Below are 18008 nucleotides of genomic sequence, written 5' to 3'. Positions count from 1 at the left end.
TTATGAAGGTTTCATCTAGATAAGAGGTGCTCAGCTCGCCGCCCGTTGACGCCAGCCCAGTGCGGTCGGGCTGGCGTGACGTAAATGCGGGCAGCTTACGTAACAAGCGTACATCACAGTGAAGCGAGAAAGCGAACACTCTTTGCAGGAAAGCGAGGGAGCATTGACGTTCGATTGTGATTTCGAAACTCTCCTCCACTACTCACTGAAGTGCTGTTTGGGATACATTATTTAAAATAAAATTCTATAATGGCAGAAAACTTGACCTTTTTTAAGATATTCCGGTTTGATTTAGACTGCGCTCGATACAAACAGTCAGTTTGATTTTTTATATTTATTCATTTAAAGAAAACTGACACGTTATAATGTTTGTATTTCCGTCTACAAAGGTACACAGTTTAAGCGTACAAGCTACGATTTACAATGCCTTGCATGGGAATGACAGTATTTCCACCTTTTAAAGTAAAATTCCTGTTATTCATTGAGCAAAAATGAATAAAATTACATAATGCAACAATTATTTTCCACGGTGTTTTAGTGTTGTAGCGAACGGCCGTAGCCGTGTTGAAACACCGGATCCCGTGAGATCTCCGAAGTTAAGCAACATTGAGCGTGGTCAGGAGTTGGATGGGTTGCCACGCGCTGTTGGTTGGGGGGTAAGGGAATGGAGGAACGGAAAGGAACTGGCCACCCTATCGCACGTAAACTCCGGCTCAGGAACACCTCTGCGGAGGTTCGGACCTGCCTTCGGGCAGAATAACCCTTACATACCTACTTAGTGTTGTATGACTTTCCCTGTGCACTGAATTTCTGAAAATAATATTTAAAATTTAACAGCCGTCCGGTGATAATAGCTGGCCTCTAAATGGCGAGAGGAAGTTTCATCACGAATGAGGACATAGATATTTACTATCCAAGATTAAAGTGCAACAACAACATAAATATATCTACCAGTTAGATGTACAGTATATCTTCAAATAAATAATCTCATTTATGTTATTCCCAGTAAGCATGATTGGACTGTTGGTGAGTTTATCAGGTAATTTAAACCCAAACAACCACAAGCAACAGCTTATCCACCTTTATTCCCTATTATTGTTAAACTGTTTCTGAAGCACGTCTTAAAATGTAATAGTGAAAATCGCAATTCATTACGTAGGGATATTATAAAAATATTTTGTGGTTATAGGCCTAACTCTATTGCATCCGGGCAAAATGCATAAACTGCAATGAATATAGATAACTTATTTCTTACAACGTAAATTGAAAATGCCGTGGACTTTTGCTCTCTTTCTCTCATTATTTTCTGCCTCTATTTCAAACTCGGTTATCGCAGTAGTGATTGAGGGTGACTGCGATAATTTCACGCAACCTTCACGGCCTGTGACGTAGCCACAACGTCACTGTGGTTGAACGGAACACGCTGCGCTCATCGCCTTCCAGTCCGCCCCCTTAAAGTGCTGTGCGCCCGCGGGACGGAATGCCTAGCATGAACACCTCTGTTCCAGATCCTAAGTGGAGACTTCGTACACTTCGCTTGTGAGTTATTTACGACTGAATGTTGATTAAACTTCAACTTACCCACTTCACAGACTATAAAAGATTGTACATACAGAACAAGTAGCCTAACTGTAGGCCGTTGAGATGAAAGGAATTTTACGACAGAAACACAAAGGAATGAAACGGTAGCAAGTTAGAATAGTAGCATTACTCATAGCTGACATTTGGAACCCTTTAGTATGATCACTTGAAGTTGTACGTCGAACAGGGATTTCGATAATATTCGGCAGTTTGGTAGCTTCTTCTTGTCCTGAAGTGCTTGATCTCTTATATAATTTTTGTATAGACATAAATCACTTTAGTTTAAGTCAGTTTTATCAATCAATGTCTTAAAATTAATTTTACCTTACAATTTATTGTATTATTTCCAATCATATAACAGTTCTCTTAGTTTTTAGCCCAAAGTGGTAATAAAAATACACGAAAAGGATTTTCTCCACTAAATTTCATTTTAAAATCAGTCGGTGAATACGAATGCAATAGGCTGCCCCATTCGCATCACCTAGATTTCCTTTTAGTCAATAATAAAAGACAGGATATTAAGAAATATGCAACTGAAACGAGTTATGAATATAAGATGCATAAAGATTCAAAATGAAGTAAATTAGAGAAATGTAATATTTAAAGTCTAATCGAATTCGTAATACTCGTAACGCAGCACTTCCAGATCAGATTTGCGGCTGCATTTTTGTATTTATCAATGGGCTGAAACAATACTGTTATGTGAGACCCAGGTTCTCGATTAAGCAGAAACCAGTATGGTTTTCTCCTAGGAACCTGAGAAATGATCCCTGATTAGTGATCTTCCTTCTTCGTAAGCCAGTGATGTCATCATGTCATCGGAAATCTGCAGTAGGTGCGGCCGTAAACATCCTGCTCTGGGATCCGCTCGTCCAGGGGTAGCTCGCCCGTTTCATGTAGACGATCTCGCACCTGAAACACAATATTGATATGTAATGGTCGCAACACGTATGTTGAAGATCCTTAACAGTTCTAATTTAAAGCTTTAAGACGATATAATGTACACTGAGAATAACACATGGAAACTCTAAACTGGTCAGAGCAAGTTACGAATATCTATAAAAAGGTGTGTTGTGGCTTGTACCCCTTAAAACGGTTCAGAAATGCATTCCCTCCATCACTAAAAATTCAGCTTGTTCAGTCGTTATTATTTCCCATTTTCGACTACCGTAGTGTAATTTTTATGGATATAAAAATGAATTAAGCTTGAAACTACGACGAACTCAAAATACTTGCCTTAGATATGCTACGGATTTACGGTATGACGCTCGAGTTTCTCCCTACTATAAACAATTATTTTGGCTACAACTAGATGACAGACGTAAACTGCATTCAAATAGGCCTACTCTTGTGAAAGAGATGCTTCCGGAAGACATCCCTGCTTATCTTTCCAGCAATTTTTCACCACCTTGGTTGTTTACATTTCCATGATACTCGCTCAGTGTCCACCGAACAACCACATACCATCGACCATTCACCGTCACCGCCATGGGATTGGTGGAATGCTCAGCCCGTAGACATCAAGAATGTTGCATCAAAAAGTATATTTAAAACCTCTTACCAGCAGTTCCTCGTTAAGTGATGAAGTGTAAGAAAGGTTCAGGAGCCCTAACAGATAGTAAAGGCTTTATCTATCTATCTATTTATCTATCCATCTATCATTTTAGAAGCACTTGTTCCCGTTAGAGAATTTTTATAATTCAGACAGTAATTACACTTAGCGGCAGCAGAGGAGAAGACAGACCATACCTCAACTAACAATGGTCAGTCAGTATCAAATGATGTCATTTTTTAATAAGATTAAGGACAAAGGATCCTCGTGTATTTGTGCGAGACCGAGCAAGTTGACCGTGCACTATGGGGCGCGCAGCTGTTAAGGTGGTAATGGTGGTGATTATTGTTTTAGGAGGAAGTACAGCTAGGCAACCATCCTCTATATGACACTAATCAGAGAGAAAAATTAAAAGGGTCCGACACTTCGAAAAATGAAGGTATCGGCCCAAGGAAGACAAAGGCCACGAAGGGCGTGAAAATGAAAGACTCCCTAGGCTTCCATACGTAATGAAGTTGGGGTCGGAAGAGAACAAGAGTTGACCAAGAGAGGTTGGATCGGATATATGAATGTGAGGAGCCTGGCACAAGTAAGTGGAAGCAATGCCAGGGCTCAGCTAAGTGCCCCGTGGTCGAAAACCCACGCTCCAAAATTCAGAGCCCCTGGGGCCCTTTTTAGTCGCCTCTTACGACAGGCAGGGGATACCGTGGGTGTTATTCTACCGCCCCCACCCACAGGGGAAGCAGCTGTTAAGCTTCATTCGGGAGGAAGTGGGTTCGATCCCCATTGTCGGCAACCCTGGAGATGGTATCCCATGGTCACCCATTTTTCACACAAGGCAAATTCTGGAGCTGTATTTTAGTTAAAGCTACGGCTGCTTCCTTCCCTTGCCTCAGGTACCGTGACCAGATATTTTAACTTGACGCCATATGGTTGACTGCTCCTCGAATGCCAACGTTCAGTTTTACTCTAGGGGTACTAGACGGTGGAATAAAGCGAATCTCCATTGAGCGTTTGTGGCTGAGTTTTTAATTAATTGTATCGGATAGACATCAAATGTGCCACCAGATATCTTTTACATACCAATATCGTACGACATGGAGTGACGAGTTGACCTTTTCTGTCCTTCAAAAATCCGACTATCTTTGCTGGCTTTGAACCTGTTATCTTGAGATCCGGAGGCCGACACTTTACCACTGATCCACAGGAGGAGCTTTTCTCGGATAAATTATGCGTCAAGAAGCCTGAATAGAATTTTGTTTGAAATCTGGCGGAGTTAAGAAGACAATACGTCTGTAATTTTACAAGGAAATTTAATTCTAAAGCCTACGTGTATGCTTCCTTTTTATACGCCTAACACTATCTCAATTATTTTGCATGTTGTTGGACAATGCATGCGCCAGAAAACAGAACTGTATTTCTTTCCTGATAATAATCTGATAATGCTAGGAATGAAGTGCGAATTATCATTTATTTGTACAAAATTTCATTCTGTCTCGTTAGGCCTCATTTTTATATGACCAACAGCTGAGGCAGCTCTTCTAAAGATCCCGGCCCCATAGTTTTTCCGCCTTTTTTTTTTTACATTTTTTGAAACCTATTTACTTACCTGGTAAAATAAATATCTTACAATAATTTAGATGGAAAAGCTTTGTAATCGTGAAAGAATTACTAAAATTGACTACGTGTTTTCAGGGATTAGACTTCGCAAACAAAGCCATTCACTAACTTCGGTTCTTGATAATGTTAGTATAGGTAGTATAAATACTACCCTTAAAATTACCCAAACTGTGCAACACACCTCGTTAAAGTAGTCTTCAGGTGCACTATTGTCAAAGTAAATGTGAGGTCATTCGAATGATTTGTAATTTTCTTCTAGTAAAATAAATGTTTCGGTTTTGCATTTTTGAGGAGAGAGAACAACCCACAGTACTACTTGTTTAGTAGTGCTAAATCACGATATATATTGGCAAGAATCCCAGTTACTGCAGCCTGTAATGTACACTCGTTTATGGTAACTGATAACACATATAAATCACAACCTCACCGCCGATATGCACTTTATTGTTTCGGAGAGTCAAAATGCTGGCTCAGTTTCGTATACAGCGAGTATATTAGTGTGGACTACATTCTTCCAAAGATATAAATAATAATTACATTTTTGGCAAACTTAAGTATTTAAATTAATATTTATCCATAGAGGTGGTACAATCGCGGATATAATAGTTGTAAAAGAAATACTGCCTCCTCTTCACAGTATAGAAGTGTCTGGTCATTATAACATGAAATCTCAATCCCTCCTCTCCCTGTTTGGTGGGCGTATGATACACCTTTTATCATCCATTCATATATTTACAAAGGGATTTACGACACACCGACACAGATGGGTCTTATGGCGACGATGATCAATCAATCAATCAATCAATCAATCAATCAATCAATCAATCAATCAATCAATCAATCAATCAATCAATCAATCAATCAATCAATCAATCAATCAATCAATCAATCAATCAATCAATCAATCAATCAATCAATCAATCAATCAATCAATCAATCAATCAATCAATCAATCAATCAATCAATCAATCAATCAATCAATCAATCAATCAATCAATCAATCAATCAATCAATCAATCAATCAATCAATCAATCAATCAATCAATCAAACCCTATCCGCATTTACGGCAGTCGCCCAGGTGGCAGATTTCCCATCTGTTGTTTTCATAGCCTTTTCTTAAATGATTCCAAAGAAATTAGAATTCTAATCAACATCATCCTTGGTAAGTTATTCCAATCCCTAACTCCTCTTCCTATAAACGAATGTTTGCCCCACTTTGTCCTCTTGAATTCCAACTTCATCTTCAAATTATGAAATACACCTCGTTAAAGTAGCCTTCAGGCGCACTATTGTCAAAGTAAATGTGATGTCATTCGAATGATTTGTAACATATATACACAGGAAAGAAATATAGTTATGTTTTCTGGCGCATGCATTATCCAACAAAATCCAAAATAATGGATATAGTTTTAGGCGTATAAAAGAAAGCATACATGTAGGTTTTGGAAATAAATTTCCTTGTAAAAGTTCAGACGTATTCTCTCTCCTACTTTTAAAGACACTACTCAAACTTATTTGTATACTAATATTATTCCACGCCATCTCTCCACTGACAGCTAGGAACATACCACGTAGTCGAGTAGCTCGTCTTCTTTCTCCCTAGTCTTCCCGGCCCAAGCTTTGCAACATTTTTGTAAGGCTACTCTTTTGACGGAAATCACCCAGAACAAATCGAGCTGCTTTACTTTGGATTTTTTTGCAGTTCTTGAATGAAGGGCTAGGAATGGGAAGGAAGTGGCCGTGGACTTAATTAAAGTACAGCCCCAGTATTTGCCTGGTGCGAAAATGGGCAACCATGGAAAACCATCTTCAGAGCTGCTGACAGTGGGGTTCGAACCCACTATCACCTAAATGCAAGCCCACAGATTCAGGCCCCTAACAGCACGACCAACTCTCTGGGTATTTTATGAAAAATCAAAATCCACAGCCTGACTCCAGTCAATCGACCGGGTCAGGAATAGAATAAATGAAGCCCTCATCTAGCGACGAGGACAGGAATTCTGCCGGCTGCCGAAGCCTGTCGCACTCCTCTGGGGAAATGATTAGTGAATGGCAGATGAAATGAAATGATATTGGAGAGTGTTGCTGAAATGAAATATGACATGGAAAACCGGATTACCTGGAAAAAATCCTGTCCCGACTCCGCTTTGTTCAGCACAAATCTCACATGAAGTGACCAGGATTTGAACCACGGAACCCAGTGGTGAGAGGCCGGCGCGCTGCCGCCTGACCCACGGATGCTCTGGGTATTTTTTATGTATAGATTTATTTTTGAAATGGAGTACTTACACGAGAAACTTTAATTTTAGGAGTTAGCACCGCCATTTACAAATCAAAAGTTGAAGATTATATTTTTCCTATTATTGAACAGAATTTCATATGAGCGAACAGTTTATTTCGGCAAATTTTTATCACGTGTCCATTCATGAAGGAATTAAAATATATTACAATCATCACAGGAATATTATTTTGCATTGTGTGGTAATACGTATTATTAGTAAAAAGTAAACACTTGTATCTATTTCGTTTTTCATTTTAAAAACGAAGTACTGTGACATAAACAGGTGTGGGAAGTATAAACATTAATTCTTAAATCCTATCGTCCTGACTATTTTTTATGTGTAGCAGATGGTTTCGTCTGTGGAGGCTGCTGTCTGCCAGAGTTTAAATTCACTTCATGCACAGAAATAGAAATGTTATCTATGGTAATATAATGAGAGCTCCAGAATTTATGTAGAGAGAATCTGAAGATAGATTTGTATTTATTTTACTGAATTACTACAGTATTAAATAAGTAATTGTAATACAAGTTAATAAATACACGATAAAAGCGTGAAATAATTTGGCAATTGGAACTAGAGTCCACATGATACTGAAGCGAGTAACAAGTTTACTCCAGCGTGCGCATCAGTTCTGCTAAGAGATTTGCATAAACACCAGGGAGTTCTGCCCATTGGAACTCCTGAAACTTATATTGCTCTCGGTACATTGTGAAAAAAGAGATACGCGACAGTTCTTAATAGCCTAATTAGCCTGCATTCTTACCTATTGCTGCAAAAACACCCCGGCTCTATCCGTGATCTACACAGAGAACACAACTTTCAGTACGGAAATATAGGCTAATCTTTAAATTTTGCATTTAAAATATTTGTGCCGCAGTCTACAAATACGTCTGCTGTCCGCTTCATGAGAATAAGGGAGTTACGTAAATATAATACTGAAGGCACCTGCAGCAAGGAAGGCACATGGAAGGGGATCCAAATATAACCGGACACCATTTTTCAAAAATACAGATTTTTTCGAATTACCTTCGAAGTACTTTCCATTAACACTAAAAAATGTTTCAAACATTTTCTCCACTGCGCGAAATTCCTTTGATATTCGTCCTTTAGGATGCCTTGCAGCACCGTCTTCGATTCTCTTTCACACCCAGATTGTCTATAAAACCTTTTCTCGTTTCAACTCCCTTTTCATCCGGAGAATTAAAACGAAATCACAGAGTTACGCGATCTAGTGAGTAGGGTGGGTGAGGAAGCGGGATCATGCGGGTTTTCGCCAAAAAATCATGCACAGAAATGGCCGTGTGAGCAGGAGCATTGTTATGGTGGACGAACCAGTCCCCACCCTGCCATAAATCGAGCCATTTCAACCCAACACTCTAACCCAACCGCCTCAAAACATTCATGCAGAAAACTTGGTTCACCTTTCACAAAATCACAAAAATCGAACAGGTCGAAAAACAGATAGAACGGAAGTGTCACAGGAGCTCGCTACAACCGCCTCAAGCTACGCCGCTTGGCACTGACCCAGGAGGGGTTACTTGACACGCATCTTCAAAGAAGAGTGATGCGCGCAGTGAATAACGTCAGGTTGTTTTTGGGTCTCTGTACATTTCTTAGGAGCGTTATTCTGATGAATTTGTATAGCAACAAGTGTACGTAAGCGCAATAATACGAAAGTGTTAGTGCGAAATTTAAAATTTTGTCGCAAAATCACAGCTAGTGTTTGTTTGAAGTTCCTTATATTCTTACACCAGATTTTTCACTGGATCCTCTGTGTACTTTCGCACCAAATATAATTGGAAAAATTATTATATACACTGAAAAATCTAGGAGGTGGGGAACGGTCAGTAGGGTGGAAATGTGGTAAGCAGTTTGGTCTTTGACGATGATTTGGTTATAACCCTAGAAACATACTGTGTGGGTTGCCCATGACCTTCCCGACGGCATTCGTTTTCTGCTATTTATTGTACCATGAGTATTTAGGTGATAGTTGAAGTGCCAGCAATAATCGAACGTTTCTATTTATTTATTTATTTATTTATTTATTTATTTATTTATTTATTTATTTATTGTCACTTACTTGTGCATTTGGGTCATATACGATCCCACAATGAGGTATGTGTAAAAATGTTTTGTTGAAGACAAGACAACAATAGCACACCCATAATTGTCATATTTAATTTAACAACTATTTAAAATAGAACGATACGCCATTTATTTTTCATATTTAAATGTAATCTGAGGCACTGAACTATGCAAATTCCTGAAAATCGTAACATGTTCCTCTATTAACGGCTGATAGCTAACATTAAGCGACTCATTATTTTGGTATCTCTGAATTTGAGAAGACTCCCAGTCATGAGACATATTTAGATCAAAAGGATTGGAAAGAGAATACTACTCTGTCCCATACCACTTTCTATCGTGATCTCTTCAGTAACGTGGTATCGAATTTTTCATGTGAACTGCTTGGTTTCAGTATAGCTTTTTGATGATTTAACGTCATTAATGTCAAGCGCTATATGAATCAGGTGATGCACGAGGGTGGTTCAATAAGTAACGCACATCTGTTTTGATTTCGTTGAGAAATGATGTGTTTGAGAAGGACCAAAAATGTTACATACAGCAACTGCAAATCTTCGTTGGAAATTCCACACAGCTTCATCGCTGTCGTTGTCATAGTTTTGTTGTATAATGGTTATTGCACATTTACATACAAAACGGACAGCTGTAACAATTTTCTTTCTTGAAGCTTGAAAATGCTTGTGGATAAGAGTACATTCAGTCATTGGGTACGTAGAGTACCGGCGTCCCAACGAGGTCCAGTAAAAGTCTTCAACGCTCGGGACAGCCGCATGCAGTTGTGACATCGGTGACTGTTCAATGCGCAGACGGGGCGATAGGCGAACAACAACCATGGAGGGGGCTGATTAATTTCGATGGTGCCAACACAATTATCCGCCGGTTAGGCTATTCGAAGGTTTGTTGCAAGTTGGTCCCTAGGTGCCTATCTGACGACATTAAGGAACCAAATGAGACCATTTATGCTGAGTTGCTTGAACATCACGAGACGGTTGATGGTTTCTTGTCCAAAATCGTCACGAGTGATGAAATATGGATTGAATATTTTGAGCCTGAGACCAAACAACAGTCCATGCAGTGGCGTCACATGAATTCTCCTCGGAAGAAAGAGTTAGTCAGGACCGTCAGCTGGCAAGGTTATGACTGCAGTCTTCTGGGGTCATGAAGGAGCGATTATGGTCGACAAATTTCCATCTGATCACACGATAAGTTCAGAAGTTTTCATCAATAATTTGACAAAATGAAAGACGGTTTCTGAGTGTTCGTACCCATAAAGGTATCAACAATATCCTCCCCCAGCATAACAATGCAAGGTGACATATAACCCTGCGCACGCATGATGCAATCGCAAAACTTGGATGGAATAATATTTCTTATCCATCACATAGTCCGAATATTTCGCCATCTGACTTTTATGGGTTTGATCCCTTTAAAGAAGCACTCCCAGGGAGGCGATACGACACCAATGAGGAAGTAATAGGCAAAGCGGCATACAGGCTCTTATATCTCGGAGGAGGAAAATCATCGTTTCGGATACAATGTAAAATAAAATATATATATATTTTTTTTAGTTTGGAAATGATGTGGTATTTTCTGTTGAAAATGAAGACATTTCTAATGAGAAAAAAATATGAGCTTTACTTAGTGAACCATGTAGTATAAGGATGTCATGTTTGCCGATGTCGAAGTCCTTTTCATAATCAATAAAGCAAGCAAAGACAGTTCGTTGGTGGTGAAGCAAATAATAATAATAATAATAATAATAATAATAATAATAATAATAATAATAATAATAATAATAATAACAATAATAATAATAATAATAATAATAATAATAATAATAATAATAAATATATAGAACAGATTCCAGAAGATTAGAAGTGTGCCCTCATACACACACTACATAGAAAAGGCATTTCTATCCTACATGTAACTTACAGTACAAGATACTTTCACAAGCCCATCAGTCCCAACTTGAAGAATAATTTGACCACCAAATCGGAGAATATGAAGATGGCTTCATCGAAGGTATATTTGTGCTGAATACATCTGAATCTCGAAATAAACATGAATACAGAGCTAGTAGTAGTTTTGCATACTTAAAAAAATAGAACGTATGATTCCACAAACAGACATACATTATTCAACATCTTAGAAGATTTTGGCTTAGACTAACAATCGTAATCTCTAATCAAGTAAACACTAATTGGTACGAGGTCTAAACTCAAATTCGTACGTGAAATATCTGGCAGTTTTGAGAATAAAACAATAAGTAAGTACATCGAGTTGTTAATGGGTTAGACCCATCAACAACCCGGTGTATTTATTTCCATGAGTTTAGTCAATACGCACCAATAAAGGGCCATAAATATTCACATTTGTGAACAAAACACGAGTCAGTTAAGGTGATGGTTTCTCTCTACTCTTTTCAACCATATTCTAGAGAAAGTGGTCACAGAATGGAATAGCATCTAGAGAAACATGAGATCAACAAACAAGTCGGGCTGGATTACGAAGTGAAGAGAGTTGTTTAAACTACTTAGCCATTGTTAAAGATCTTACCATTTTAGCTAAGGATATTAAATAATCCAAAATGCAAATAAATGAACTTTCTCAAAGGTGCGACTAAGAAAATTGGGTTGTTGACATCATGCGATAAAACCAGATATATCACAAATATTAACGAAGCATACAAACAAGTGAAGAATGATTTTAGCAAAATAGACAAGGTCAAAAATTTGGGTGCCTGGGAGACATAATCCAAGTTAATAGTTCAGAAAATTGGGCCCACTAAGTTGGAATTGGGAAGTAGGAAACAGCATTACAACTCACGACATACTTGTATAACAGGAAATCTATTCCTAGAACAACAAAGTCAAGACAAGTAAATGCAGAGGAGTATCTGATTATGTTCAGAATTGAGAATTTCTATGGAGTGAAATGGGGGAAGAAAGAAAGAAAGAAAGAAAGAAAGAAAGAAAGAAAGAAAGAAAGAATAGGATATAATGTTATAACATTAACCCCAAGAAACTCGAATGATAATGTAGGCTAAAAAGTTATGAGATCTACAGTCAGACTGAAATCACAGATACTATTAGGAATAAAAGTGTAATATTCTATGTGCACCTAAAGAAAATGGATTCTAATAAATTCATTAAAGAAATAATTGACAGAAACCTAGGAATATTTTCAAATATTTCCAAGAGCCTAGGAAGGATATACAAGGAGTGAAATCAATACATAATAATAGAAATGAATCAGTAATCAGATTCAGGAAAAGGTTAGTGGCAAGAAGAACTAGTCAGACGATAGGAGCGAGGCTATCAGACTTAGAATACCCCAAAAATATCAGCAAGAGAAACGAAGAATTCAGCTCAACAATTTACTTTACGTGGTGCTTTTATGACCCTAAACGAAGAAAAGAATATAACGGTAAAGTAATAGTAATAGTGGTTATTTTTAAGGTTCTAAGCCAACAATGAAGGTTTCAAAATTTCGACCGTGATCAGGACTCGAATCCAAGTCTCTTGATCTCCAAAAAGGTGCGCTAACGATCCTGCTGAATAGTCCGTCTTGAGAAGTCAGTGAATTCATTATTGATTAGCCTTAATATAACGAATCCATAGAAACTACTACTGAGACCTCTATGAAAACCGCTATCATTTAGGCCCTACTACTGTGTCACTGGGATCAATGTATAGTTGTTGACATCATAAAATTTCTCAATCGCAACTATCCTTGAGAATTCTATCCTCATTGCAACCTTGAGGAACTCAGTGTTAGAGTGGATGGACGTGTTACGCACTATAGCCGCGACCTCAGTAAACTCTGCCATGTAGTGGAAGCTATGTTGACCTCGGTAGAACTGTCTGCAGTCATATGGCTGTATCGATTTCGAGGCCGGTTGGCCTGACCGCACAGTGCACTTGAAGGCGGGCAAACCAAACTAGCTCCTCATTCTCACTATTATAGCGAGCTGGGGGAAGGAAAGCGAGAGTCATAAACGGGTCATTAATATTTGTAAATCGTGAAAGCATTTGGCTTCATCATAAGATGTCTTCATCACCACAAACCTCATGGCACTGCAGACCTAAATGTCCTTGGCCTACGAAGCAACTAATCTTCAGCCCAAAGTTCTGCAGATTACGAGTTGACACGAGGTCAGTACGACATATCCACTTGGCCGTTATTCTTGGCTTTCTATACATGGGCCCTCATCTCGCCTTCAGATAGTTTCTCAATTGTAATCACTTAGGAACAATTTTTTTTGTTTAATTTTGCTTTACGTTGCACTGACACAGATAGTTTTTATGCAGACGATGAGATAGGAAACGTCTAAGAGTGTAAAGGAAGCGGCCGTGGCCGTAATTAAGGTACAGCCCCACCATTTGCATGGTGTGAAAATGGAAAACCACAGAAAACCATCTTCAGTAAGGAAATAATAAAAACATATTTGAACAAGGCGCAAGTATAATCTAGCCGCTCTTACAGTTATGCCGGCGAGTTGCATAAATTTTAGGAGTTCTCATAGTTCAGATCGCTAATATTTATGCTAATCTCACGGCAGGACCGTCATGCGGGTAGAATACATTTGCGCCTTGCTAAAATTCGTTTGTATGCTAACTTATTCGTACCTAAGAATACTTACCCTAGAATCACGTAAGCTGAGTACAGCTGGAACTAGCCCTCAGATCCTGGTAAAATTCCCACACCTGGCTAAGAATCGAACCCGGTACCTCGGGGTGATAGGCAGGCACCCCACTCCTCGACTGCGGGGCGGGCCTTGAGGAGTCTTGAGAGGTCACAATTTATTTTTAAACTTGTCATAATGGTCAATTAATACGGAAAAAGGCAAATGGGGAAATTAAGTAAAATTAATTTAATTAATTTTAATCTCCTTTAATAGTTGAGGAGCGTAGCAGTCAATGTTCGTGTATACATATTTTGTGATATGTTAGGAAATGTTTATATTGTTCACTGGATTATGTACTAATGAAATAATATATACCCTAATACGTAAAGCCAACGGCCGTAGCCGTGTTGAAACACCGGATCCCGTGAGATCTCCGAAGTTAAGCAACATTGGGCGTGGTCAGGAGTTGGATGGGTTGCCACGCGCTGTTAGTGGGGGGTAAGGGAATGGAGGAGCGGAAAGGAACTGGCCACCCTACCGCACGTAAACTCCGGCTCAGGAACACCTCTGCGGAGGTTCGGACCTGCCTTCGGGCAGAATAACCCATACCTTACCTAATACGTAACGCGGCTATTCCCCAAGTTAACTGTCGACTTTCGAGACATTCTGTTAATCACCCCAGTAATGTAACAAACAAATGAATCGTTTGTTTCAGAAATGACACTTCTCCGACGTACCAAATCGTTCAGAAAACAGGAAAAACTGCCTGTAGTGTGTAATGTCATTTCTATCCTTCCGATAATTATTATGCTTATTCTACTGTTGAAATGACTATGACAGATAGGTTGTTTGTATGAATTAGTCAAATACGTTCCTTCACAGACTTTGTTGAAAATGGTGGAGACGTGCTGTTTCTGCAACAAACACAATTCATGAGAAGATAAGGAAGTGTAACATTGATTTTAACGTCATTTCAATTTCAAAAGGAACTTTATTTGTACTGAGGAAATACAGTGTTTAAACCCATTATTTAATAGTTGTCCGACTCGTTGGCTGAACGGTTAGCGTACTGGCCTTCGGTTCAGAGCGTCCCGGGTTCGATTCCCGGCCGCGTCGGGAATTATAACCTTAATTGGTTAATTCCAATGGCACGGGGGCTGGGTGTATGTGTTGTCTTCATCATCATTTCACCCTCATCTCGACGCGCGCATGTCGCCTACGGGAGTCAAATATAAAGACCTGCACTTGGCGAGCCGAACCCGTCCTGGGATATCCCGACACTAAAAGCCATACGACATTTTATTTTCATTTAATAGTTATTTGTAAAACTTACTTATTTGCACATATTATGATTAGACCACATTGTATAGAAAAATAAACAGAAGAATACTCCTTCTGTGTCCCTTTCCAAAGTTCAAGATATATATAAAACAAAACAACACAATATAATACAAGTAACATGTAAGTTTCTAATCTTTGAACAATGCTTCTCACTTCTATTCCACTGATGTCCATGCAAACAGTTCATTATAAAACTCATGGTGTCCTGGTATGTAAGATTCCGACTTCTTTATGTCTGCTAATTTCCTTTCATTTAATGGAACACAGCCTTGTGGATAAGCAAGTCTAGTTGGTAACACAGGGAGACGGGTTGCAGAAATAAGCAACTTGAAAGTATGAACGCACATTCCATCAATACAGTATTTTCCTAAGACATGATTTGCCTCATACTTGACTTGTATGAAACGCGACTTTTGCATCTCTTTTCACACCTCTTCCTAGCGACTCAACTGAACGAACTGACACAACTACTTTGTGAAGCGGGCTGGTTTGAAGTAAAAACAACACATCTCCAGGATAAGTGTTCTTTCTGCACAAAACGGAAACTTTTATTCGCGACTGACAGGCAGAGATATATGGTAGAAGTGTTCTTTCTGCACAAAATGGTAGCCATTCGTCCATTAATCATGGCAGTATTAATAACTCATATAGTGTCAAAAAGTGGAGAAGTGCTGTTTCTGCAACAAACGATTCAAATGGAGAACAAATGAACTTTTACATACTGTTTGCTGTATAATTAATCCGAGATAAAAACGAAATAACAGGAAATCGAAGTGTATATACAAATTAATATAGTCTAATATTATAGATTATTGTTGTAAGGTGATCCCTAGCGGTGTGGCCGCGCGTGCTAACACGCTACGGCTATGAAGCCGAACTCTGCCGTCGTTAAACGCGTGGGTTCGAACACTACGGTCGGTTGTCCTGTGGATGATATTCTTGGTTTCCTATTTTCACCTCCAGGCAAATGCCTGGACAGTTCCTCTTCAAATTCCACAACCTCCTTACATAATTTCATTAACTCTCATCTAGGTTGGTGTCAGGAAGAGCATTTGGCTGTAAAACATGCCTTATGAATTCCAGGAACGGGACAAACGTTGTACATCAATTCATTCTAGAATGCAATTGTTCAGTTAGTACGGATATTGTCAACCCTGAACGAAACACATTCAGAGATAAATTTCCAGTGCTTTGGAGGGGCGTTAGGAACTAAGTGAGCAAAGAAGGGTCGTGATTTCATGCGTACCGGGATCAATGATGATCCACGTCATCATTCTCGCACCACGCCACATTCAAGCCCAGTTGGTACATAAGCTTTCATTCACATTATAAGTCAGTTCAGCACAGATAGGTAGATGTCTTTATTGGTGTTGTTAAGGCGACACTCCGGAGATAAAAATATATTTTCACCTAATGCATGGATTTTCAGGAAACATTGTGGGGAATATCATCTACATAAAAGTAGAGGTGTCAACGAACATTTCTTTCATATACCAAAAATAGTTTTTCCAAAATATTTTTTGAAATGTTTAATTCCACTTTTTTCATAAAATAACATGTTAATGTAAATTCGTAATTAGATAGATAATACTTCTTTTAAAAGCGCAACGTATCGATTTTTCTGTAGATAAGTTATATAAGGAGATATATTTTACTAAAATTTGTGTAATTCTTAAGTTTTAACATTTTTGACTTAAAAATACTTACTACTTGAAAAAATTCTGCAATTAAAACTTCCATACGAAGGTTTCTTAATATAGCTGTGATACATATACCATACAAATTTTGTTACATTTGGCGGAATATTATGGGAGGAAAATGGGATTTAATTGTAAAATTACAACTGGCAAACAAAGCATTATTACAGTGATAAATTGTTTGAATTCAGCGGAATTACCTCGTGACAAGATAAAAGAAATTCAATCCTTCCAATTTCAGTCATAAAATAAATGTCCCCAAAATATTGATTTGTATCTTCGGAGTGTCACCTTAAGGCAATTAAGCCTTATCTGACCCTAAACAGAGTAGGTCATCGAAATCAAATACGTATTTCAACTTTTCGTGGGAGGAAAATTATTTAACCATAGAACAGAAGAATTTATCCTGCAGTGAATGGACAGTCTATCTACTGACGTTCGAAATCAGTTACTTTAATAATTATCGATACACAAATTATATTGAAAAACACGTTAAGAAAAATAAGCATAAAAATAATAAACAAATGATATACATATTTTCATGAAAAAATTATAAAATCTCTCCCAAAACCTTGATCGGTAAAAGTAATGAAATTTATATTCATGAAAGAAATATTTTTTTATGCTACTTATTCGGGGCGTCGACGTACGATGATATTTTGCCCCCTGCGTGTATTTGGAAATTGCGGAAGTGTAAAGTGCTGAATATGAAGAAAGGAACATTAAGGACGACACAAACACCCATTCCCCAGGCCAGGGATATTAATCATGTACAATTAGAAAACCTGATCCGATCGGGAATCCAACCCGAGGCCGCAGGAAGAAATATTTTAAAAAGCAGTATTTTTTCCAACGAATATTTTTCTCGCCTTGTTATACTCTATAGTGTATATATTGATAGTTCCACACGATGTAAACTCGAAATAATAATAATAATAATAATAATAATAATAATAATAATAATAATAATAAACTTCACAAGCGAATTCGGGTGTTAGCATTATCTCCGCACTGTTATTGAAAATATGCATGATGCCGGTAAATGGTTCTGTTCACCGTCTACAGCCTGCCGTCACGAGGGAATGAAGTAGGGCCTGCTCCCTAGAGTATCAAACTGGTAGCCAATGATGATGATGATGATGATGATGATAACGTTATTGGCTATACGTCTCACTAACTACTTTTACGGTTTTCGGAGACGCTAAAGTGGCGGAATTTG

The 18008-nt window shown here is 38.4% G+C and overlaps 1 protein-coding gene across 1 annotated transcript in view; it reads right to left on the bottom strand.

Moving 5' to 3' along the window:
* Positions 1-2391: 2391 nt before the first annotated feature.
* LOC136867422 (dipeptidase 1-like) overlaps positions 2392-18008 on the bottom strand; it is a 445798-nt gene continuing 430181 nt past the window's right edge. The window contains exon 10 of the mRNA XM_067144625.2: positions 2392-2493. Within this exon, the coding sequence (XP_067000726.1) occupies positions 2392-2493 (102 nt within the window). The remainder of the gene's footprint in view (positions 2494-18008) is intronic.

This window comes from Anabrus simplex, chromosome 3, assembly GCF_040414725.1.
Source record: "Anabrus simplex isolate iqAnaSimp1 chromosome 3, ASM4041472v1, whole genome shotgun sequence".
NCBI classification, from domain to species: domain Eukaryota; kingdom Metazoa; phylum Arthropoda; class Insecta; order Orthoptera; family Tettigoniidae; genus Anabrus; species Anabrus simplex.
Note: the sequence above shows the minus strand (reverse complement) of the source record. Positions and strands in the feature narration are given on the sequence as shown.